Here is a 27,315-nt window from a genome sequence, read left to right as displayed (position 1 = left end):
ATGGGATTTCTGTCTGTTTTGGACTCCCTTTGTTTGATTTTGGCGCGGTTTTTATCAGTAAGATTTATTACTTTGTGCGTGGGCCTCAGTTAGGTTTTACGACTGTGTTAGGCCTGCCTTTGTCTTCTATCTGAATACACGAGGCCCAACATCTTTAATCTGTTTGAGACATTTGAATTGTAGATGTTTACTTATAAATGTAATGACTCCCCTGCACTTACTTGAGCCAGCACTAAAGAAAATATGTCCAACCCATATCTTCCCAAATTTTTCAGCTTCCTGTGAGGAAAGATGAGTTTCTTGAAGAAATACTATTTCATATTTCTTACGCTTAAGAAAATAAATAACCTTCCTTCTTTTTATGGGGTGCCCCAACCCATTCACATTCCACATGGAGAAAGATACCCCACTCATATTAACATTTGACATTTGATAAAATAGAAAAAATAAATTGTGCATCAAAAACAAGATTACAAAGACCACATTTCAACATCAGTGCAACAATCAATTCAAAAACGTGTTGTAAATCTGCCTTGGTTGCCAACGGATTAGCAGCCAATTCCTTCTCCGATGACTCCAGATAATCAATCCGTCTCTCGACGTCCCCGTTTCTTGTAACCAACTCAGAGAATTTTATTTCCATCACCGTAATCGATCGACGTATTACAACGAGATCCTCCAAGTCTGCAACAACTTTCGTCAGCATCACAGACATGCTCGCCAGTTGACACTGAATTTCTCCCGCTGCGCCACCAAATTGAGTCCCTGGTCTGCGGGCCTGTCAGAGGTTTCAGTTTGAGCACGTAAGTGTCTTTTAATAACTCCAGAACCCGAAGATTTTGAATTCTTAATAAAGAACAAATATGTAGTAGGATGTGTTGAATCTCACTGATTTATACCACAAAAATAATTAAAAACTAGCAAAGTGTGCAGAGATCGTGGATTACACGTCTGCTCCTCGCATGGCATCACGTGACATCTGCCTCTTGTTCATCTTAAAAGAGGAAGCGGGAACCAGGTTATCAACCAAAAAGACTTTTAATAAACAAAATGCAACATAAAACCGAGATCTCCGGCATCTCCGGCTCCTCTTTATATCTCTCTCCCGCTAATTGGGGCAACTCAGTGCCAGGCATGCATCCTCATGGCCCGGCCACGCCCTCCTCCTCGTCACACTCCCATTCGTTTTAATTGAAGTGGCCCGTCTCTGCTAAATAGTCTCTGGTTTGACATTAGAGTGTTGCTAAGCTAACAAAACAGGACTCTAGGCATAAATTTTAAATTAGAAATCGTCCATTACATTAAAATGGTCAATTTTAATTTGATTGATTTTTTTATAATTCTTTGTATTGATACTTATTGGTATTACATGAAATATAGGGATGTTTATAGTCTCACCATCTTAGATCACTTTTTGGAGCTCATCGCAAAAGATTCTGAGGATTGCCTTCTGTATATAGGATACATACAATGCTTCCTTAGAATTTGGCCAAAACAAGGTATCTTAATGCTGCTGCCTACCTTTTGCGGGTCTGTGATCCCATAATGCTGTCTAGGTAGGCATTCGGAATTAGATAAAGACACATCTCTGGACTCCCTCTAGATCCTCTCTAGATCTCTTACTGTTAAGCTCTTCTATACAATGGAAACAACTTAAAGTGAGAGAGAGAGAACGATTGAAGATGATTTTTGGATAATGTTTGGTGCATTATGGGAAATAGATCATAGCTGTTTCAGCTCACATCAAGACCAGATTTGGCATCTGCTCTCATTTGCATCTGTCGCTCAATTTGATTTCCACGTGCTGTCTGAATACAGAGGAAAGGCTAAAGTGTATTATAAATATTTGAATGACGTACAGTATGCATGTGTTTAATTACTGTAGCTGTGCTGGCAGTGAATGGAGGATTGTGTGACAGTTATCAGAGTCATGTCTCAGCTCTGCTCCCACCCGTCCTGCAGGCCTGGAGTTCCCCTGGGGGCCGAAGCCCTTTGCGGAGGTGGTGGCTGGGCCCTTGTTTAGGAACAACAGACAGACGACAGACAGCAGTGCCCTTGAGGGATCCTATGTAGGGGTTTACTTCTCTGCACACTGGGTAAGTTTGTTTGTGTGTGTTTCTTACCCAGTCATTCTTGAGGGAGAAAATTACTGAAAAGTAGCACCCAAGGTTAAAGTTAAAGCCAAATCTGATAAAACCTCCTTTTTGGGAATAACCTCAAAAAGTGGTTAATAAATCAGTTAAATTTAGTGGTGTTTGCCAAGTCAAGCATTACTATTATTTAGGGTTGGGAAATGAGAATCTGTTCTTATTCAGAAACTGTTCCGTTTTTTTTAAATACTGGAACCGAAACATTTTCATGACTTTCAGTTACGTTAATGGTGCTAAAATAATTTCAAAATCATTCAGTGGCACTTCAATGCCGATATTTAACCGGCAGTGCCAAACGTGTACTGCGACCAGTGTAATCTGACTCCCGAAAAAATTACTCTTTTGAGACTGATCATTTGAACAGGCAGTGCGAATCCTATAGTGCGGTGTAGCCCAATTCCCAAGTGAAAGACTCTTGTTTGTTTGAACCTACATCATAAAACATACAATGCTTCCTACCAAAGCCGAATGACTTCTATCAATGCGTTCTTTTTAGTGAAATTAAAGTGGTCATGACATGAGGAATAAAGTTTTCCTTGATCCTTTAACAAATAAGAGGTCATTGTACTATAAAAACATACTGTAAGTTTAAGAACTCAAAACTTTTTCCTTACTGCAAAAAGAGCATTTGTTGAAACGTCTCATTCTCTACTTCCTCCACATTGTGATGTCACACTATGGTAGACATTTGCATCTGACCACCTCCACAACAACACATCAACGTCTACTTTACCTTTAATCACTTCCGTAGCCCCGGCCCAGTAGCAACAAGCAGTGAGATGGCAAGTAGAGAGAGCAGGTCAGTCAAGAGCAGAGAACCAATCATAATAGTGTGCGTTTACTGTCACGTCTTAAGGAGAAGCAGCACCAAAACCTAGTGTTTCTGACAGAGGGTCAGAATGAGGGTGGAAAGTGAACATGTTTTACAAATATATTAATGTTTTTTGTGCAAAAATCTTTAGTGATGTTATAAGTGAACCTTAAGGAACATTTTAAAATAATTTAAAAAAGGCATGTCATGACCCCTTTAAAAACATGCCGAACTGCAAGTCATTCATTTCGTCATGTCGCATGAAATGAACCAAGAATTCAGAAGCTAAATATTGGATGGTTGTTGATATGACAATGTGAGTTTTGTTGCAATACGTTGTAGTTTATAAAAAATAAATGAATGATTAAAACAACTTAAAGTCTGTGTAAACACCATTTGCAACAAAAAGATGAAAAGATGAATGAAATGATCTCATCATTTAGTAACAAACTGCTGAATGCAGTAAATTCCATTTCTTATTTACAGATACTTCTTCCTAATAAGGGGGGGGGGGGGGGGATTTTTTCCCCTTTTTCTCCCAATTTGGAATGCCCAATTCCCAATGCGCTCCAAGTCCTCGTGGTCGCATAGTGATTCGCCTCAGTCTGGGTGGCGGAGAACGAATCCCAGTTGCCTCTGCGTCTGAGACCGTCAATCCGCCCATCTTATCACGTGGCTTGTTGAGCGTGTTGCCACGGCAACCACGCTCAATTCACCATGCACCCCACCGAGAACAAACCACATTATAGCGACCACGAGGAGTTTACCCCATGTGACTCTACCCTCCCTAGCAACCGGGCCAATTTGGTTGCTTAGGAGACCTGGCTGGAGTCACTCAGCAAGCCCTGGGATTCGAACTAGCGAACTCCAGGGGTGGTAGCCAGCGTATTTTACCACTGAGCTACCCAGGCCCCCCACTTCTTCCTAATTTAAAAAAAAACATTAATCGAGGAATTGGAAACCTGAACCGGAATCGTTAAATTCCTTATGATTCTTATGCTTCTTTTATTACTCATTTAAGTTTAGAAGTTTCAACACATAATTAGTATCTTACCGTTAGTGCAACAGACATGAATGACACCTCAAATCGACTAGCTTGATTTGATTTATTTTTCAACGCAGTCTACTGGACAATAAAACTGGTGAAACAAGCCCTTACATTTGCTTTTAATGCGGGACCTGAGTCATTTCTAGGGACCAGATTATCATTGAGATTTGAGGGTGGGCTCGTTTGACTTGGGCCAGTAACATCACTTTTCTTCAGAAAATCTAAAAAGTCTTGTTTAATGGTAAAAGTGTACATTTTGGGATGGGGTTTTCATTAGGTTTGTGTATTTACAGTAGATGGGATTAGATAAGTGTGTGTTTAGGGACCGGCCAATTGCAGCAGTTCTCTTCCAAATGGCATCAGCAGCAATCCAGTGGCATTATTGTTACTTTGGGGTTTCCCACCATATGAAACCTTTTCCACAGACATCCTGTTTTTTCCCACCATAAAAGTAATTTCATCATCCCATATACTCTGGCCAGTACATGACTCACTCATTCATATTCAAAGTGGAGCCGTTTTTGACTGGCAGCATTCAAAATAATTTCATACCGTCTCTTTAGCAAATCCGGGGCAATGCGTGTGCCAGCCCACAATCGTGGTTCCACGGTGGGGCAGGAGCTTCTTTCCAGTCCCCTCCTTTTCCAAACCCAGACAAATTGTAAAGATGAGCCACAAAACCAGGCTTTATATTTCAGTTTATTATTCCAGCACCGCATTCCTCACTCCTAACCAGCGTAAAGTGAACCTCCATTAAAGTTACATTAGAGTGAGTGTGCCGTGAGGACGCATTGTTGCCATTGCTTGGTATACTCAAGGAAACGGGAATAGTCTGTAGCTTTGTAGATTGCATTGTGAGTTTCCTTTTTTCTTTGCAGATACACACAGAAACAGATTGTACTGAAGGGAAGAGAAGGGTATTCCGTTGTTTTGTTTTTCCTGATAACAGCTGAATATCAGTACGGTGGCTGAAATCGCAATCTGATTGGTTGCCTGTTACGTAATTTCCAAGAGTCATGGTTCACAGGTTTTTATCAGTCCACCAACAAACAAACGTCCTGTTCCATGCTGCTACAATAAGCTCTTTTGAGGAAGAAATTGTCACTGGATTTGTCAAAGTTTGCAAGGGGCATGCCATTTATTCTTTGTAAGGTATTCAAGAGTTTTGTTTGAGATCTTAATAGCAAGCAAATTAGATATTTGTGAGCACACATGTAGGGTACATTGGGGCTAAAGGCCCCAAATTCTGTCATAATTAACTCACTCTCATGTTGTTCCAATCCCATTTGATGTTTTTTTTTCTTATGAAGAACACAGAAGGAGATGTTTTAATGAATATTACATTCTTTTCAATACAATAGCAGTTGAAAGTGAATCACTTTAAAGCTTAAAAAGACCCAAAAGTATCATAAAAGTAGTCCATGCGACCCATGCATCATATTCCAAGTCTTCTGAAGGCATACGATGGGTTTGGTGAGAAGCAACATGAAATGCAAGTCATTTTTCAGTGAAAATCTTACGATCGTTGCGCATTAAAAACAATGGAAAACAATTGTATGCCTTCAGAAGACTTGGAATTGGAGTTGTTCAGACACTGCAGTCCTGGAGTTCAGAATATATTTTCTTTATTTCTAAAAGGAGTGCTGTAGTGTAGGGAGAGTCATATTATGTGCTCAGGGCACTCACTAGACTGCTAAGTTTATTATCAGAAGCCCTTTAGGAGATCATGTCATAACTTATGTGTTTGTTTGTTTGTTTGTTTGTTTGTTTGTTTGTGTGTGTGTGTGTGTGTGTGTGTGTGTGTGTGTGTGTGTGTGTGTGTGTGTGTGTGTGTGTGTGTGTGTGTGTGTGTGTGTGTGTGTGTGTGTGTGTGTGTGTTCTCTCTTAGTGTCCTCCATGTCGGAGTTTAACCCGTGTCTTGGTGGAATCATACCGTAAAGTGAAAGAATCAGGGCAGAAATTCGAGATTGTGTTTGTCAGTGCTGATAGGTAAGACACATACACCAATTACAAGTGGTCCCAAAGTCTGAGACTACTAATGAAAATAATTATATTTTAAATGTATCTAAATTAATAAATTGTTATAATTTGTAATGCAAAATGCAGAATTGCTTTAATGACAGCATGCACTCAAACTGGCATGGACTCCACAAGTTTGTGCAAAACTTGATGGTTCATGTTACCCAGCATGATTTGAGAATGTTCCAAAGAGTGTCTTGTGTCCTTCAGTGGAAGAAGAAAATCTGACCTTTTGTACAATTGAGTTAACATGGTCATAAATATGTCAGAAATGTGCTTTCATTTGTTTAGTTACCTAGAAATACTGCAGGATCTTAAATAGTTCTTATACATTTTTTTGTTTTAAATTTTTCAAAAGTACGAATACTTTTTTTTCCATGGACACAGTCTGTGCTGATATCTTCCGCTTGCTGTCATGTGATGTAGGTCAGAGGATTCGTTTACACAGTACTTCAGCGAGATGCCGTGGTTGGCGGTTCCGTACACAGATGAGGCCAGACGGTCACGACTCAACAGACTCTATGGAATCCAAGGTAAGTCTGTGGAGTCAGGTTTGGCTCAGGTAGAAGTGTCTTTGTTTGATATAACAGTGTGTGGTTTGATGTCACGTCGGCTGTTGATGGGTATATCTGAGACTGCCAGGAACTGAAACTGAGCTGTAGAACTTCAGGAATGTGGGCGGCTAATCAAGTTTACATTACTGTTAATATTCCCCACCTCTCCCTTTCTCTTTCTGTCTCTGGGTCTCGCTTTCTCTTTGTGCAAGTCACAGTTATGATAACATAGCTTTTAATCGCTGTAAAAAAAAAAAAAATAGACATTATAGAAGGGTCATTATAATGAGAAATAATTTTTTCCTTGATCTTTTGAGAAAAAAAAAAAAAAAAAAAAAGTCAAAACTACCTCCCCAGTACCAAATCAAACAATTTATTGAAACTAAGCTGCAAACACTCTTTAGTCCGAACTTTCTGCAGTCAAACAGATACATTATACATTAAAGGGATAGATAAACCATGAATAAAATTTCCATACAATGAAAGTGGATGGGGACCAGCGACAACCTTGGTCACTGTTGACGTTCAGTATGTGGAAAAGAGCAGCTTGGACATATTGCTCTATATTTCTCCATTTGTGTTTTCATGCAAGAAAGTGAAGGCCCTGGTATACTTCATAAGAAATCGAAGAACAAACAGGTGTGATGTCATTAAGAAACAAAATCTGTCCCAAACAAAGTTGTTTTGAGTTTGTTTTGGTGGTTCGTAACAGGTAGCTAGTGAAAACTTTCCGGAAAACCTCTTACCGGCTGCTAAAAATCTTCTTACTGCCATTGGTCCATGTCATCGGTAGGTGTGACCTGGAACTCCACCTACTCCGAGACTGACAGCTAATTCCAGTTACATTCTTCAGTCAGTAGAGATTACTCAACATGAACATGAGTTATTAGAGAGCTGGTGCAAACTTGCCTACATCTGTACGATTGTTCGCGTAGAGACATTTTCCAAGAACATGTCATGGGATTTTCTTTTTCTTTTTTCTTCTTCTTTTTTTTTTTTTTTACAAAAGGAGTCAAAGCTACTCAAATACTCTTTAAGTGCCCATTCACTGTTGTTTAAAATGGTGCTTCACTCATGTGCCATCTACAGCTGAAAGTCACACATCTGCCCAAAATGAGATACAGTATGCCTCTTATTATCATTCTTTTGACTGTAATTTGCCCATTAACACTCTTTTAGACACCCATCTTTGCAGTAGTATCAGAGTCATCATAAATTACAAAAACAGAGTGTAACTGGTACATATTATGGCCACGTGTAGCATGTTAGTGCATTAGCGTCTTGAATGCAGAATGTAAACAAGACAAATTAAACATTAACTATTGCATATATACTACTATAATCATTATTGACTGATTAAAACAGCATCTTTTACTGACCCTGTTAATTCTACACAGAATGAGGCAGGGAGTCATTGATAACGCATGTTAATGTCACATTAGTTAATGTTTTACATGTAGTCTCGTGCGTCCTCGTATATAAATGTACTTCTAAACGCATCCCCCAGCGGCGTGGCCGGTGTCTGAATGTTCACAAACAGTATACCTTTGCTCAGCTGTTCTTATTCTTTTTAGCTCTGAGTGAAGAACAAATAATAACTTTGCCAGGAGTATACCAGGATCGTAAGTCACATAGGTTTGGAATAACATGAGGTTGATTAAATGACAGAATTTAAATTTTTGGTTGAACTTTTCTGTTTTAGGTCTATAACTTGGTCTGCCAGTCACGATGAGTTAGTGCAATCTTAGTTAGTTATCTTAATATGATAGATATTAAACCCGACAGCAAAGTCCAGCAAAGCACTGTTAATTATTTCACATGGGAAGAGGGCATTTACATAGTCTTAAAGGCAAAGCAGAAAAAACAGCCCGTTTAATACTAAGGGTCAGAGCAAGGGTGGTAAATGGTCATGATCAACCAAATCAATACTTTCTTTGGCTCAAAAAACTTGACTAACATTATATGTAGACAATGGGAAAAAAAAAAACCCACTTTATATTTTAAGTGTCTTTAACTACTGTGCACTTAAGCATTTGATACAATGTACTTATTATGAACATACGTGTTGTTCCTTTGTACTTACATTTAAAATACCTGTAGTTACACTGTTAAACTTACCCCTAATCTTATACCTAACCCAACTCTTACCCTAAACCCTAAACCTAATCTTAACCCTAAACCTACCCATACGTCAACCTCAGTAGCTGTAAATGTGAATCTTGTGAGAATTTTGAAGAACAACATGTAGTTACACAATAAGTACAGTGTATTGTATGTATTTTAATATTAGTTTATAGTAGTTGAAGACAACTTATATAAGTGGGACTGAAAAAATTAAATGAAAAATGTATATGACCTCTTTAAAAGTTGAACTGTCTTTCTCCGTCTCATTTTTATATCTCTACGGAGAGTTAGATGCATTGAGAGGGGGAAAAAAACGGTTCTTGGTCTGTCCGGCCTGGAATGTTTGGAATCCATCTTGGATGAGTTGATACTTACTAAGCCCCACTTACCATCCTCACACACACTACTGTACCATGTTAAAGAGAAATGAAAATAATATCGAAACCCCCTGTTCAGTAAGTTTAAGCACACTGTAGTTGTGCTAATTATTTATAATAATAAATGCCATATTGAATAAAAATAAAATGGTATTATTTAGTAAGAGCCGTACTGTAAGCGAGCGTTCATTTGGAGCAGTTACCACCCACAAAAGCCTCCTTTTCGAGGGTGTGTCCAACATGTTTGCACATGCGGTTATTTGCACATTTTTTCTTCGTAAAACACACACACACGCAATTGAATTAAGATGCAAATTAGTACCCATTATTTGGGATCATAGTAAATCAAGGCCATTGATGTGGAACGAGATTTTGGACCAATGAGATTTCATAATGAACAGATATATGAAGCCATTGCAGCTTGCCAGGAAAAATACTCAAAAGATTAACATGGGAGAGATGTGATTTATCATTCGACGCTTTATTTCTTGTTAGGACAATGTGTAAAACAACATTGTTACACAGTATTTTTGTATAACTCTCTCCTCTCCAGGTATTCCCACACTGATTCTGCTGGACACAGAGGGTCACATGATCACACGGCAGGGGCGAGTGGAGATTCTCAATGACCCAGAGTGTCAGCTGTTCCCGTGGCACCCGCGACCCGTGCTGGAGCTCAGCGAATCAAACGCTGTACAGCTGCATGAAGGGCCTTGTCTGGTGCTGTTCGTAGGTGAGCTCTATTTGTGTGGCTTAAAATGGTCATGCTCTCCTCACTCTCTGTATGTGAGGCTGCATGGAGACTAAGGTTAGTGTAATTTAAGATGTTGTTGTGTTTTAAAATCAGAGTAGAGGGGGCACTCAAAGGCCATCAACTCTTCACCTCTACTCTAACTGCTGTTTTGCTCATCCATCCACCTCTCCAATGGGTACTCTGATTTCTTACCCTCACACTGTGATTCCATCTAGTCAGAGTGTATTCGATATTTTAAAGCTGACTAACAAGAAAATCTAGTAGTGTATTCTCCTCCACAACTCAAATCTGAAGTCATAGAGTGACCAGCCAATGGAAACAGAGCGTGCACTCTGTCCTCTCTTCATCCCTCCCTTTTTCCACACTTTTTCAGATGCAGAAGAAGAGGGCGAGCTGGAGCCAGCAAAGGAGCTCATCCAGCCAATTGCAGAGAAGATCATGGCCAAATACAAGGCCAAGGAGGAGGAGACGCCACTGCTCTTTTTTGTTGCTGGAGAGGTACATCTGTTATTTTGTGTGTAATTGAACTTTTAAGGGTTTTATTGAGTGAGATTTTGTAACTGTGAAACTCCTTTATACGTCAAACCCTTTTCTTTTATCCTGGCCACAACTATCTGAGTGTTTGCTTACTTTTACACTCAAGTTTGATGTGCCATCTGTTTCTGTATATTTGTGTAAAACAATCCTTTGGGAGCCCGGTCTGCAATCATCAACATGTACATGCAGTAAATAAGAGACGCTGCAGTTGAATGGTAAGCACATGGGCTTTAACCCCAGTGAGTGCCAAAACAGCTGTGCCCTTCTCTTTCTTTTTCTCTTTCTCTCCCTCTCTCTTTTTTTCCATGTCCCCGGTCACCTCTCCATTTTTCAAGTCTGCATGCCAAGAGGGAGGAAAGCCAACATTTTCATAACTCTTATCTCCTGTTTTTTCTGTTTGACCTTTGCGGAAGTCTTGGAGAAAGTGCGACGGTAGCAGTAATTAAAAGATGATTAGCCGACTGCTCTCGCAGTTTCTTTCCTCGTCTCATTTTAGCTCTCTTGCCACTGTTGATTCTTTCTATGTGTGTGGCATGGCCAAAAATGGCAGATCCTCAGGATGTCCCATTGCTATGCCATGGTTTGAGTTTCAGGCATTTCCAGCTCATTTTGTTAAGCTGGGTCTCTCCATTACACAGTTGCCAACATCTAACTTTAAAACAACCATGGAGGCAACAGCAAAGCTTTACTGTTTTTGCTTTTTTTATTTTATTTTTTTACAGAGTTGATAATTTTTATAAATTTTAGTAGGGCTGCCAATCAATTAAAATGGTAATCAAATGAAATACATGATGTGTCAAGTAATTAATCGAATTAAAGTAATCGTTCAACCAAAAATAAAAATTCCCTCATCATTTACTCACCCTCATGCCATCCCAGATGTGTATGACTTTCTTCTGCAGAACACATAGATTTTTAGAAGAATATCTCAGCTCTGTAGCTTCGTACAATGCAAGTGAATGGCGGCCAGAACTTTGGTCCAAAAACCACATAAATGCAGCATAAAAGTAATCCATAAAACTCCAGTGGTTTAATCCATGTCTGCTTTTTTTACTATTAATTCTCCTCCCTTCCCAATAGGTGGCGATATGTATGAAGAATGTGAATGTGAAAGTGGAGATTGATAGTAAAAAGGACTTAAATATTGATCTGTTTCTTACTCACACCTATCATATTGCTTCTGAAGACATGGATTTAACCACTGGAGTCTTATGGATTATTTTTATGCTGCCTTTATGTGATTTTTGAACCTTCAAAGTTGTGGTCACCTTTCACTTGCATTGTATGGACCTACAGAGCAGAAATATTCTTCTAAAAATCTTCATTTGTGTTTGAAGAAGAAAGAAAGTCATACAAATGTGGCATAGCATGAGGGTGAGGAAATGATGAGAGAATTTTTATTTTTGGGTGAACTACCCATTAAATCCCATATAATCAATATTTAGGAGAAATATAGTTTGAAACGTTGAAAAACGCATCTCAAGACCCTTTTTTGCTCAGTCCAGCTGTCTTTGAGCACAAAAGCGTGTCTGTGGAAGGCTTTAAGCTCAGTTTAAAGCATTTGTAGCATAATGTTGATTACCACAAAAATTTATTTCGGCTCGTCCCTTCTTTTCTTTAAAAAAAGCAACAATCTGGGTTTCAGTGAGGCACGTAAAATGAAGTCAACGGGGCCAATCCGTAAACATTAAAATACTCACTGTTTCAAAAGTATAGCCATAAAATGTAAACAATATGTGTTTTAACATGATTTTAGTGTGATAAAATCTTACAAATATTTTCTGTGTGAAGTTATAGCCAACTTTGTTGCCATGACGAAGTAACACTGAAAACTCTAAAACAACTTTAAATACGGTGATTTAAACAACTTTACAGCTCAAATAATACATGAGTTTTAACAAAACAATTAATGTAAGTGCTTTTATGAAATTATAATCTTCACATTTCTGCCTTTTAAACCCTCAAAATTGGCCCCATTCACTTTCATTGTAAGTGCCTCACTGTAACCTTGATTTTTGCTTTTTTTAAAGAAAAGGAGAAACGGGTTGTAATTAATACATTTTTGTAGTAATCAACATTGTACCTCAAATGCTGTCAACCGAGCTTAACTTGCATTAAACCCTGAATATTCCTTTAAGTCATCATAGGCACACTCCTGACATATTCCTAAGGTGCCAAATAGACTACAACAGAGCAATTTTTTCCATAGGGATTTAAATATATTCATAATTAAAGAGTTCTGAACCATGAATTAAACTAACCATTTTCGAGGTGACTCTAACATGCAAAAAAGTATTTAAAAATCAGATTGTCAGTTTAGATGCTGCCTTAAGCAGCTGCCTATATAGGCAGTAAACAGCAAGGCAGCTCACTACTACTAAGAGACAGAGCTACTATTTCCCTTGTAACATAGTCCAGAAATGAAGTGCAAATCAGTATCAAGTATTAACTTCATGTTTACAGGCTGTGACAGACAAGCCTCTCATTCATCAGGAAAGGAGGAAGCAGGAACCGGATTAACAATCAAAAATAATTTAATTCAGCATAAATCACTGAACTGAAACATTACAAAAGCGCACACAAAACACTGCTGTGTGCATCTCTCTCTCTCTCTCTCTCTCTCTCGCGTCCCCGGCTCCTCCTCTTATCTCTCTCTTTCTCTCTCTCTCTCTCTCTCTCTCTCTCTCGCGTCCCCGGCTCCTCCTCTTATCTCTCTCTCTCTCTCTCTCTCTCTCGTCCCCGGCTCCTCCTCTTATCTCTCTCCCGCTCATTGGGCAACTCGGCGCCGGGCGTGAATCCTCTCGGCCCGGCCACGCCCTCCTCCTTGTCACACAGGCTTGCACTGTCTAAATCAAGCAGATAGTGTGGAGCTGAGATTACTTTGTGCAGTTAAAGAAAATGAGAGGGGGAACACCAGATATGCTGCAGCCTGTTGTGGGCCAGACCAGCTGTAGTGTGTCAGAGTTCGTAAGTGTGTGCGCGCGTGTGTGTGTAGGGGCCAAAAACAGCCCATTTATCCTGAACCCATAACACTTCTTGTTTCATTGCACAGTTATTAGAGAAACTGTGTTGAATTCCATGAAAAGCAAACTAAATCAAGCATGTTGAGCTAGAGGCCCCATTTACTTCCTTTTATAAGTGCCTTACTGTAACCATGATTTTATGCTTGAGGGGAGAATCAAAATTACGTTCTGTGTTAATCAACATTATTCCACAAATGCTACTGATCTGAACTTTTATTGAACTTGCTATACATTCCTTTAAAGGGACAATTGTCATCATTTACTTAACCTCATGTTGTTCCAAACCTACTCCACTAAAACAACAGATCATTTTGCTCTAAATGTTGCGTTTGAGCTTAGATTAAATTTCAACTGCATCTGGGAGAAACAGCGTGCCGGTTTAAGTGCTTTCTCTGTATTTTATGACTTATTTGCATTTTATTATCATACAGTAACACTGACATAGTTATTGATGTGTCAACATGAAGTTAGAGACCCTCCCCTCAAATTTACGAACACAAGTGCTCACGGGAGACTCATTGAAACGACCAGGTGTAAACAGCGATGTGGCTCGTCCGATCACGTGGTCGGATTACCCGAGGCGCATCTTAATACCAGGTGTAAACAGGGCCATGTCTTTCTTTTTCTTTGTGTATCCCAAAAGGAGATAGTAGGAAGAATGACATCCTCAGTTACTATTCACTTTAATTGTATGTAAAAATATGCAATGATAGTGAATGGTAACTGAGGATGTCAGTCCCTAATTTTATGCCTAACATATCCTTTTGTGTTCTACAGAAGAAACAAACAACATGAGGTTGACATAATGTCAGAATTTTAGGGTGAACTATCCCTTTGTGTTTTTTTGTTTGTTTATTTGTCTTCATAAACTGTTGGAACGATTTAAAATGATTTCCTGTGGTAATCGTCAGCTTGCCACAGATGCTGTCGCCAGAGTGTAAGTAGTATTTAACACTGAATATTTCTTTATAATACCCAATGAGAGACACATTCTTGTACTGTTGGCTTTTGATAAATTTTCTGAGTGATTATTTGAACCTAATGTCCCAGAGTCTAGTGCAGCACACAGCAAGAACCACACTTGAGTTCACAGCTCTCTCATGTAACCAATCAACATAGGCCCTGCGTAGCGATCTGGCCAATCAGAGAATCTTATCTTTGCTTGCATGCACAGATGGCTAATGCTTCTGGAATGCTACAGCCTCACAATAGGCAGAATAAACTTCACGTTGTAGGGCCGGTGCAATTGGTAAACATACCGGCCCTTATCACGCTAGCAGCTGCAGGCAGATACAGGCTGAACCTTTGTCTCCATACGGTGCTCAGTGCTGGAGGCAGTGGTGTGTGTGTGTGTGGATCAGGTTTTGCCTACATTGTAAGGACCAAATTGTCCACACAGGGATACTAAAACCTGAAATAACCTACATTGTGGAGCCAGGCCAACAGTCCAAAACTGCTTAATAACCCATAAATAAACTAAATATGCAAAAAGATCATTTTAGGTTTAGGGGTAGGCGATAGAAAATATAATTAGCTTGGTGAAAAGATGGTTTAAAGAAGGTTTAGAAGTAGGATATAGCAAATATGTGACTCACTTCACTTGAATCACTTTGACCCAGACATGTGTTTTGATTTTATGCACTAAAGTACAAAGAAATGCAATTGAAATGGATTATATCAGTCAACATTTAAAGGATTATATCTCTGTGATGGTTTGAAATACATTTTTATAATATGAATGCATTATGAACTAACAAAGAACACTTTAAAAACAAATTTTTTAATATAATTTATATTTTTATTATTAAAGTATGTAACTTTTTCGGTGTTAAAATACCCAGCTTAATATGCAGAGACAACTATAAGTAAGCCATTCATTGGTTAATTTTCTTGAAAACTGTAAACACTGTATCTGTGGCGCTATAAAAATTCTGGGTTTGAGTGACCCGTCCATACCAACACAATAACATTGACTCGACCAATGGCTTGAGTTGAGGGCGGGACTATCTGTTTGTTTGATCAATAACAGACAGGGGGCATATTCAGAAAGCTGTTTTGAATTTTGTTTTGTTTTTTTGCAGCTCTGTTTGATGATGCACGAATTACATACTTGCAGCTTTAAAGGGGTCATAAAATGCAATTTTATTATCTTCCCTGTGGTACACTAATAATGTTATTAAAGTTTTTTGTTTTTTTTTGCACCAAAACAGTCATAATTTAGTATTATATTATTATTTTCCACCCTGTCTCTGGCCTTCTGACTGAAACGCTCTGTTTTGGATTCAGTGTCTCCTTGAAACTTCAACGTAAATGCCCACTGTTATGATTGACTAACATCATGCAGCCCCTCAAATTCAGCAATTTGTGAAACTCAATTGGAAGAGAATGAACAAGCTCCACAACATTATAAAACTAAATTTCAGGGTTTACACATAACGCGCATCCAACACATTGCATCTTAATATATTAAACTGTTCGTCTCAAGCACAACTGTTAACACTCAGCACCATAATCTATCAAACAGTCATGACATTTGAAATATTCATGGATTAAACCATTTACTTAAGTTTTTGTGATCGGGTCCAAGTGTTTTTAACTGCCCCATCCTTCAGTACCACTTCCTTTGCAAGGCTTGAATTGTATTATGACTGGTTCACAAGCAATTCATGCTGATATGAGCCAAAAAAATAAGCAAAACAAAATGCACATACATAGTCCAAAGCACGGTGAAATGACGCACACAAAATTCGCACTGAGGCGTAGGCCAGAAACACACCAAAATGGTCAAAGACGTCCATCTATTTCATGTTTACATACACCAACAATTAAAAATAAAGCAGATTTTCAAAAGAACGTATCCATGATGAGTTTGTGCTCAAAACAACAAGAGGCACAGCAGCTGAATGAAAGAGAATGGAGTTGTTTCTTCAGAGTTGTAACTTGACACCGCGTCTTTTAAAAGAAGCGAGATACATGGCAGCGGTCAAAGACGTTTGTGTAGTTCATGTTTATATACAAAATTATTCAAAATAGTCCCGATGGGTCCCCTTAGGTGTTCTGGAATAGTTAGCCACACTAGGCCTGTTTGTCCTGCTCTCTTGACCTGCGGGCCAGTGGGCAGGGCCAAAAGTGCGATGACGCATGTTGTGGGATGTGTAAATTCAAATGAGCAATGTTTCGTAACGTCACTAACTCACAGATTTTAAAATGAGATGTTTCAGCAGGGTGGCAACAATAAATGCTCTTTTTTTTGACCGGGGAGGACATTTTGAGCTCTGAAATTTACAGTGTTTTTATAGTACAGTTACCTCTTATATGTCTAAATATCAAGGAAAATTTGATTCTCCATTTAACATTAACCAAGGTTATTAAATGCTATTAAAAAATTTTCATTATTAGTACATTATACGTAATGCATTAACTAATGTTAACAAATAGAACCTTACTGTTAATTGTAAAGTGTTGCCAATAGACTAACTGTATCATTAGAAAGCTGAGACTTTCCTTTTTACTTTAGTTAATAAAACACAAAATGTATTACTCAGTCTGTCTCAAATGTCTCGGTCTGTCTCAAGTGTCTCAAAATGATGAAGCAGGTCACATATTATTTCAGTATAAAAACTACTGTCTATGTCTAAGGTCCTCACTAGCATTGCATCTAAGGTCTCTCTGTGTGTGTGTGTGTGTGTGTGTGTGTGTGTGTGTGTGTGTGTGTGTGTGTGTGTGTGTGTGTGTTAATGTGCCTCCTGTTGGCTGCATCACAAAAGAAGATTCATGGTTTTCCACAGAGAGACAGACAGGCTGAGAGATGTAATCTTTTCATATCTACAAGCCTGGAAGGGTTACACTGACAGACTCCATTTCTCACAGTATTTGCTTTTACTGAAGGACAACTTTGCAGATTTTATCCGTATGCAATCATTACATGGGAGCATTTAGCACAAATCCCAGAAATGATTTTTTTTCTTATGTAATATGTCCGATTTGGTCAGGCATTGTCTCCCTGATACAGGGTTTCCCGTACACCGAACACAGTTCTTCGTTACATTGTGTTGTGATTGGACAGTTGAATGCATCTATATATACTTTATTTTCTATTCAATTTTTATTTAATTGTTTTATTAAATTTCTTATTATCTATGTCTTGTTGCTGTTTTGTATTGTTGTGCACTAGAAGCTCCTGTCACCAAGACAAGTTCCTTGTATGTGTAAGCATACTTGGCAATAAAGCTCATTCTGATTCTGATCTGGGCCCTGGAAAAAGGAAGTGATTATGGGTTAAACCAGTGGCTCTCAACCAGGGGGTCGGGACCCACTAGGGGGCCTCAGCACACTTCCAGGGGGGCCTCGAGATTTCTTAATATTATTTAAAATATGACAGGATATTATAATTTTTATATAATTATTATAATTAAGCTTACTGAAAATTCTAAAAATGTAATAACTCCCTTCAACAGCTTGCTTTTCATGAAGAATATACAGTTCTAGACATTTCTGGAATCACAAGTTTTAAGGAAATATCTTATAATAGATATATCTTATAATATAAATATCTAATAGCCTACATGGGGGGGGGGGGGGCCTTTGAATATTTTCTCTGACAATGGGGGACCTTGGAGTCAAAAAGTTTGAGAACCATTGGGTTAAACCACCATTGACCCCATGCGTGACGCTCTATACACGTTCCTGCTCTAAAATTATAGGAAATGCATAATCAGCACTTCACCATATTACTCTTCTTAGCATGTTCTGCTATTTGTGATATTACATTTGTATTGAGCAGATGTATTTTTAAAGGAATATTTTAGCAAAAAAATAAAAATTCTGTCATCGGTTACTCACCCTCATGTTTTTCCAAACCTGTATTATTTTTTCTTTCATTGAACACAAAATTATCATAGTGAATAACTTGCATTTTAGTCTGTTACTCATGCAGCGCTTAAGACCATTTTTATCATGATTTTTTTTGTCATTTTGGGGCCTGACTCTCAGTTCTCATTCATTTTCAGAAAATGGAAAAGAGCAGCCCAAATACAATTAAAAATTACCTTAGTCATTAGGGACTGGAACAGGAGAAATTATGACATAAGTCTCATTTTTGAGTGAACTATTCCTTTAACAGTAGTCATGGCTAGACTATTCAAATTTCATGCAGCCACTGGTGAAACGCCCTGTTCTTGCCCTCAACGTAACAATACCTCCATTCCATCTGTTAGCAGTTTCACTTGAAGTCGAGGTCACAAAGTTTCTGTTCTCATTCTTTTCCTTTTTAGGTAGCATAGCATTTCTTTTACAGGCCCAAGATCTGATTGTGCGGTTTAATCAATTTACTGCTGTAGAATAATTTGTTTAACTGGAGTGAACAAACCATGAGTTCTTCAAAAACACAAGCTGTTGTTGTACCACCCTCTTGTGGTCAAACGTGTAACTGGCTTTTTAATCTTCTCAATATCAAGTTACACAGTTCTTCCCAAAGGTAGTCTCATTTGGAAATATTTCATAAGGAGATACATTGTTGTTTTGTAATAGAGAAATGGCAGATGGCCCATCTGCCCTCGAAAGCTTGTTTTTCCTTTGTGGGGAAAAGGATGTTATTTTTGGATGTCGCTAAGGGCACACATCGGTATTACTTATTGCTCATAAATCCCTTGAGGATGTTGTGAGGCTTCCTGAGGAGAAGTGGGAATATATATATATATATATACAGTCGAAGTCAGTTTACATACACTTAGGTTCAAGTCATTAAAACTTATTTTTTAACCACTCCACAGATTTCATATTAGCAAACTTTACTTTTGGCAAGTAGTTTAGGACATCTGCTATGTGCATGACAAGTAATTTTTCCAACAATTGTTTACAGACAGATTGTTTCACCTTTAATTGACTATATCACAATTCCAGTGGGTTAGAAGTTTACATACAGTTAGTTAACTGTGCCTTTAAGTAGCTTGGAAAATTCCAGAAAATTGTCAAGCCTTTAGGCAATTAGCTTCTGATAGGCTAATTGGAGTCAATTGGAGGTGTATCTGTGGATGTATTTTAAGGCCTACCTTCATACTCAGTGCCTCTTTGCTTGACATCATGGGAAAATCAAAAGAAATCAGCCAAGACCTCAGAAAACAAATTGTGGGCCTCCACAAGTCTGGTTCGTCCTTGGGAGCAATTTCCAAATGCTTGAAGGTACCACGTTCATTTGTACAAACAATAGTACGCAAGTATAAACACCAGCCAGACTACAGTCTGCAAGTGCACATGGGGACAAAGATCTTACATTTTGGAGAATTGTCCTCTGATCTGATGAAACAAAAATTGAACTGTTTGGCCATAATGCCCATCGTTATGTTTGGAGGAAAAAGGGTGAAGCTTGCAAGCCGAAGAACACCATCCCAACCGTGAAGCATGGGGGTGGCAGCATCATGTTGTGGGAGTGCTTTGCTGCAGGAGGGACTGGTGCACTTCACAAAATAGATGGCATCATGAGGAAGGAAAACTATGTGGATATATTGAAGCAACATCTCAAGACATCAGACAGGAAGTTAAAGCTCGGTCACAAATGTGTCTTCCAAATGGACAATGACCCCAAGCATATCTCCAAAGTTGTGGCAAAATGGCTTAAGGACCACAAAGTCAAGGTATTGGAGTGGCCATCACAAAGCCCTGACCTCAATCCGATAGAAAATTTGTGGGCAGAACTGAAAAAGCATGTGCGAGCAAGGAGGCCTACAAACCTGCCTCAGTTACACCAGTTCTGTCTGGAGGAATGGGACAAAATTCCAGCAACTTATTGTGAGAAGCTTGTGGAAGGCTACCCAAAACGTTTGACCCAAGTTAAACAATTTAAAGGCAATGCTGCCAAATACTAACCAAGTGTATATAAACTTCTTACCCACTGGGAATGTGATGAAAGAAATAAAAGCTGAAATAAATCATTCTCTCTTCTATTATTCTTAAAATAAGTAGTGATCCTAACTGACCTAAGACAGGGAATGTTTTCTAAGATTAAATGTCAGGAATTGGTAAAAAAAAAAAAAAAAAAAAAAAAAAAGAGATTGAATGTATTTGGCTATGGTGTATGTAAACTTCTGACTTCAAGTGTGTGTGTGTGTTTGTTTGTGTGTGTAGTTATAGTATGTGAAAGTGTAATTTTTGTAATAATTTGTCATCAATATTATAATTACATTTTAGCTTTTTTAAAAAGGAAAAATTCTACATTCCAACAATTTATGTCATGGAATTGCATTTATAATAATGATATGTGCTGTTACTGTTTGCAATTTACAATAAATTACGTTGTGTACATTAATTTGCAGCGAGCTAAAGTGGTCCTGTCTCTTTAAGAATGTCAACGGGCATCTCCAGTGTATCACTTCAGTGCACATTAACAAAGGAGTGTGATTAAAATTAATGTTTATTTTTACTTTTTGATCAACAACAGACTGTAAAGAACAGAAGTGGTATGATGACACATTATTCAATGAAAGTGGAGTGCGTGAATCTCAACTTTGATTTAATTTTAAGCATTTTTCAACAAAACAAAAGGAGATTTTCCAGGTGTTCCAGTATTTACATTTCTAAAAACTAAATTTAAGCACTTCTAGGACATTGTGCGAATTCAGTAAATAGTGTAGAAAAGTGACAGAGACATTTTGGTGTTTGATGGGTCATTTAATTTATGATCACACGGACAGAAAACAATGTTGCAAATTTCGAAATATCTAATTTCGCCTCGATATGGTTAGTCATTTATTTTGGTTCGTGATATATCAAAATTCAGTATATTGTCCCATTCCTATTGAAGGGCTCATCCCTTTTGTTTTTTTTAAATAGCCAATAGGCTTTAGTTACGTCACATCCATGAACCACGATTTGCTTCTTGCTAGTCGGTTTCAGGTGGTATTAGTGGGAGGGAAAATCTAATTGTAGAGCATTTGATTGGACAGAAATCTTTGTAGTGGATATTGTTGTGTAAATATTGAGTAATCAAAAATATTGAGTATATTTGTTTTCCCGGAAGAGATTGTCAACTGTTATGAGTACACTAGCATATAGATGGCTTTAAAGCTAATAAAAATAAACTAAAAGACAAAACTCCAATTTTTATTTCATAGGGTCATTAAAAGTCAACCCACATCCTGAAATAGACATTCAGAAAAAAAATCACTCTGCCTCCCTTTGTTACCCTGCAATCATATATTTAAGAACCCCTGCTGGAATAATGGGAATTTTCTCACCCACACATGGTGTGATGCGTCTCTTTGAAGTTTTCCAGTGTTGGGTGATGTGATGTTTTTATACCCCCTCCTGGATCTCTCCTGCAGGAGCAGAGACCTCCCCCTCAGTGGGGAGTCAGAGGAGGTCTCGACTACAAGAGAACAGAAAAATGTCCTCCTCATGCAGTGCTTCTGAATTAGATAAGGCCCTACTGAAATCTCTTATTTTATCTTAAATATGTTTTAAAGTTTAATTCAATTTAATCCTCAAAATAGTGTCAAATTGAATTTATTCATAAATCTTTAAACTAGTGCTGCCAGTCGATAAAAATGTGTAATCGTGATTAATCACAGATTTTGAAAGTGCTGAAATTTGACACTATATATAATATATACTTTTCCTGTCAAATTGCATTTATTTCAATCTTAGGAAAGAAAACAAAACAATATGTAACAATATATTTTTTTTTTTCCACAAACAAAGCCTTCCACAGTATAAAGATAGAAATGCACTAAAATACACCTATTCAAGTAACATTGAACATTTCCCAAAGTCTAATTGGGAGGTTGACTTATTGAAAGAACTAGTCCCCATAGGTTGAGTTTTAATTCATTTTTTTTCCCATTAATTTCATATTATTCATATATTCATAATTTTACATTTAAAATATTCATCTCATAACATTACTTATGCATTTGCAAACTGCTGTGTAAAAGCATTTATTCCTGCTCTGTGAAAATACACCTGTGAAAATTCAGATGGAGCTTCTGTGCCACCTATGCTGTGTAAAGATGGATTTAGTCCCCATAGGTTAAGTATTCATTGCAATGGGGATTAAATCTCTTAAACTCTCATCCTCCACAATATTAATCTGCCAGTAGACTGTGGCTATCCGCTTTGTTACAGCAATCCTGAAGCTGCGTTCATGATTTGCATCAGAGCTTCTATGCCAGCGCCACTTTGAACTCCACCTGGGCTTGTTTTGTACATCAGATAATATTGCTAAGAGGTCTTTCTCCATCATTATCACTGACAGGGAAGCGCTGTTGTGGTGTGTGCATCAGTATATTGACTCCGGGCGGACACATTACAAAGGTTCATTACAACTGCATTTTCTATGTGCTTCAGTAAAGATCCTCACAGCATAATCTAAAACACAACATTGGTCTTTTTTGTCATATAAAGTTCTGCACAACAGAGCATCACAGTATAAATGAAAACACTGATGAAAACAGCACTCTTGCTTGTGATATATTGCTTATTTATTATTATTGTTATTATTATTATTATGGTGAATATTACATTTTACTATGTCGTTGTAATATTAATGTCACAATTATTTCAAAATTTCACATGTGCAATTGAATCAAGCCTTTATTTTGACGTGAAGGCTTTTCATTGTGTTTTTGACAGTAGCTTCACACCTCTGGAAAAGTGGTTTTTTATTTGGCCCAGTATGATTATCAAAGTGCAAATGCTGCAATTAATTAATTAAATAAATATAAAGACTGCATGTGCTGCGTGCTTCACTTTGAATGAGTGTTCTGCTCTGTCATCTCCTGCAACTTGCACAGCGTAATGCTCATAATGTAGAGTTTTAAGTGGATGAGTGGCTTCACACACACTTTGAAGCGTGCAGCACTTGCAGACTAAATTGCACCTTTCGTGGTTTATTAAACACACCAGGACACATCACGATTTTAATTTGATTAATTGTGCATTCATTATTTTATCAAATGTGGCAAATTTGTGTGTGAGCATTTGAAAGCAGTCGTGTTTCAGTCAGACAACGCGTGGATATCAAATTGAGTCGGTACTATCAGTACTGCAGAAAAACTGGTATCGTGACATCTTTTTTTTATTTTAGTATTGACTTGGTACTAATGTAGCTTAACCTTTACCCTATTTGTCTCAGTTTTATTGTGTTTGCTTGAAAAAAGATTAATACAGTTGAATTGTAACATTATGAGTATTCATCCAGGCAAGATTGCGTCTGTATGTCAGTGGATATATATTATAAGCGAGACACATCTCTTTGCATTTTGCTTTGTGATTTAACATAAAAAATAACAAACTTAAGTGCTGGATCGCTACTTAATATAACACACATGAACGAAATGGTAACAAAGAACCGGAGATGTTTCTTCTGCGTTAAACACTTTCCTAATGAAAGCTATTGCAAAAAGTGGTAGGGACATGTCCCACCCGTAAAAGGCCCTATATATGGCCCCGCCCACATATAAATCTCATTGGTCAAAAATCCTGCTGCACATTAAACATCAAATATGTTCCGTTTGTGTCACACATCATTGCTTGCTGCTGGAAACTTGCAAAAAATGTATTTTCCACTGTTGGTGTTTAACTTGTATGCTTTTCACAGACAGTGATATTTACAATAGCTTTTTTCTTCACTTCACAGGATGATATGAGTGATTCACTGCGGGATTACACCAATCTGCCTGAGGCTGCACCACTTCTCACCATCCTGGACATGTCGGCTCGTGCCAAATACGTTAAAGACGTGGAGGAGATCACACCGGCTGTGGTAGAACAATTTGTCAATGACTTTCTGGCTGAGAAACTCAAACCAGAGCCCATTTAATGTGGGGTGAAGTCCCGGACAGCTCTAAAATCCCCGCCACCTAAACCTCCATCTGGCCCTTGACATCCAGGCGGGCTTTCCCTCTCTTCCTGTCAGACAGTTCAAGCAGAAGCTTACTTTCTATTGACATTTTGCTTCTTTTAATACGTGCCCCTCCATCATGAAGTGACCGCCGCCTCCTGTGGTGCCTTGCATTTACTACAGCGCAGATGGTAAATTGCAGATTTTATTTCGCAAATAAAACCCTACGGCTGCAAGTGAACGCAACTTTGTTTTTCTTGCTTTTTGCTTTTATCAAGATTTTATAAGTATTTCCTTCTATCCTTGGATATTGTTTCAAGAATCAAGAGCAAATATAGCTTGGTAGATGTATTATTTTTACTTTTCTGGAGGATAATCCACAGACACTGCACAGTTTATGTGGCCATATGTTCTGTACAGCTGTGATTCTCTTCCTATGGGTGCTGATAAATATGCATACATGAACAAGCTGATGTTAATATCCTTGTATAGAAGGCACTGTTGATTCTAGCAGTGAATAGCTGCCGCTGGTTATTTTTTAAATGCAGTTGATTCTTAAAAGGACTTTGCCCACCTTCTTGTTGATATTTGATGTTTTGATATTGACTGATCGGTTCCCATCTCAAACATGACATTTAAGTGGATTTTCTGTGAAGGTCCCCTGTATTAAAGCAGTCTGGAATTTTTTGAAGGCACAAAAACAGAATTGAATCGCAAACTTACTAAGTGTAGCCAATTAGAGCACAAAGTCTGTCTCTCCTTGGTTGTGTTTTAAATGACATCATGGCCATAAAAACTCACTGTCAAATATGTTTCTGTGTTCTCTTTATACCTATGGCTGTGTCCGTAATAGCATACCACTATTCCACTCCTATTACAGTATTTCTGCAGCATACACTATGAATACTGTGCACAGTGTGTACATTTACTTTATGCACAAGTGATCGACTATATTTGCAACATACAACCACAGCATACTGCTCTGAACACTGTATCCCACAATTCCATTTCCAGTGAGATGAAACCGTAATATCAATACATTTTCAGCTCAAGTCATTTGATCAGACTTACAAAAGGCTAGACATTTTCACACACAATTTGATTCAAAATGCATAACTTTTTCTCTGATATAACCGGATGCCACTCACTGAATTAAACATGCAACATAAGTTCATGTGACAAATGTAGCACACTATGGTTTGAAATGCTTCTCGTTGCATAATGTGTACTGTTTCACATATTCCTTAAAAAAAGTGATCAGTATAGTGTATTCTTTGTCGTTTGTACTAAACGGCACACTAGTATTCCATTACAAATATTCCTTAAAGGGATAGTTCATCCAAAAATTAGAAGTCTCTCATCATTTACTCACCCTTATGCCATCCCAGTGTATGACTTTCTTTAGCAGAATATCTCAGCTCTTTTGGTCCATACAATGCAAGCCAACATTTTGAAGCTCCAAAAATCACATAAGTTAACATAAAAGTAATCCATATTTGTTCAGTGGTTAAATCAATGTCTTCAGAAACTATATAATAGGTGTGAGTGAAAAACAGATCAGTATTTTTACTATAAAGTCACCTCCCTGTTAAGTCAATCTCCACTCTTTCACGTTCACATTATTCTTGTGTTTTTGGTGATTCACATTCTTCATGTATACACCTCCTACTGGGCAGGGAGAAGAATTTCTAGCAAAAATTGACTTAAATATTGATCTGTTTCTCACCCACACCTATCATATCACTTCTGAAGACATTGATTTAACCACTGGAGTCATATGGATTATTTTTTTGCTGTCTTTGTGCTTTTTGGAGCATCAAAATTTTGGCACCCATTCACTTCCATTTTGTGGACCAAAAGAGCTGAAATAGTCTTCTAAAATCTTAATTTGTATTCATCAGAAGAAAGTCATACACAGGGAGAGTAAATGTTAAAATTAAGTGTCTTTGTATAAGATGAATGTATGGGGGGGGGGGGCTTGTTAGGTTTTTTTTTTTTTATTAACATTTTATTGATTCAAATAAACAGGATAACACAAACAGAGCATACACACACTGAATCAATTTATAAAATTATATGTCCCTTCCCCTGAACACCCCCCCCCCCCCCATACACACACACACACACACACACAACCAGTGGTCCAACACAAAATGAAAATATACAGAAAAAAAAAAAAAAACATTTAAAAGGAAACACTTATATATATATATATAAAACAATCTAATTTAACAAATATATATCCAAACCAAACAAAATGTCTCTCTCCACAGCCCGTCACCGAGCACCCCCAAAAAGGCCAAAAACCTGCCCCATTTCTTATCATATGCAGCCGAATTGCCAAGCCGTCTATATGACATCTCTTCAAATGACGCTACCTTGCCCAATTTGGTGCACCATTCATAAAAAGAGGGAGCACCCGTCGACTTCCATCTCCTCACAATTATCTGTCTCCCGATCATCACGCCGGTGAGGACCCACCTCTTTACATACCCATCAGCTATATCCATAACCGCCCCATCGCCCAACACACAAAGTCTGGGACAAAACAGAACCTGAGTGCCCAGGACCTCGGAAACAAAATTCTGGACTCTCAACCAAAATTCCTGAATCCTCGAACAAGACCAGAAGGCATGTAATAAATCTCCATCTTCCAACTGGCAACGCCAACAGGTGGGTGTGCCTTTTAAACCCAGCCTATACAATCTAGAGGGTCCAATATAATCGATCTAAAATCTTAAATTGCATCAGACGGACCCTTGCATCTCTAGATGTAGACTTAATGTCTTTTAGAATCTTATTCAACACTCCCTCCTCCAATACCAAGTTCAAATCTTTCTCCCACAGTCTCTTGAGAGAAGTCGAAGTTCCATCCCTCAGACTCTGAATTAACAGGGAGTAATACACTGATGCCTCATGACCTTTTCCAAAAGCAGATTCACCTCTCCTAGAGTATCTGCTGCTTTAGGGGAGTGTATGCTACTCCCAAAAATAGTAAAGAGCAAGTGGCATAACTGAAGATACCTAAAAAACAGAGATCTGGGAATCCCAAAATATTGAACCAAATTTTCAAAGGATCTCATC

The 27,315-nt window shown here is 38.1% G+C and overlaps 1 protein-coding gene across 1 annotated transcript in view; it reads left to right on the top strand.

The window, feature by feature from the left end:
* The window catches only part of LOC127422346 (nucleoredoxin), a 120,007-nt gene extending 94,974 nt beyond the window's left edge, over positions 1-25,033 (top strand). Inside the window, exons 3-8 of the mRNA XM_051665803.1 lie at positions 1,963-2,096; positions 5,898-5,998; positions 6,455-6,561; positions 9,637-9,816; positions 10,211-10,335; positions 24,028-25,033. Coding sequence (XP_051521763.1) covers positions 1,963-2,096; positions 5,898-5,998; positions 6,455-6,561; positions 9,637-9,816; positions 10,211-10,335; positions 24,028-24,210 — 830 coding nt within the window. The 3' untranslated portion in view covers positions 24,211-25,033. The remainder of the gene's footprint in view (positions 1-1,962; positions 2,097-5,897; positions 5,999-6,454; positions 6,562-9,636; positions 9,817-10,210; positions 10,336-24,027) is intronic.
* The last annotated feature ends 2,282 nt before the right edge of the window (positions 25,034-27,315 follow it).

The sequence above is a fragment of the Myxocyprinus asiaticus genome, chromosome 31 (assembly GCF_019703515.2).
Source record: "Myxocyprinus asiaticus isolate MX2 ecotype Aquarium Trade chromosome 31, UBuf_Myxa_2, whole genome shotgun sequence".
Classification (NCBI taxonomy): Eukaryota; Metazoa; Chordata; class Actinopteri; order Cypriniformes; family Catostomidae; genus Myxocyprinus; species Myxocyprinus asiaticus.
This window is presented reverse-complemented; position numbering and strand designations above follow the sequence as displayed.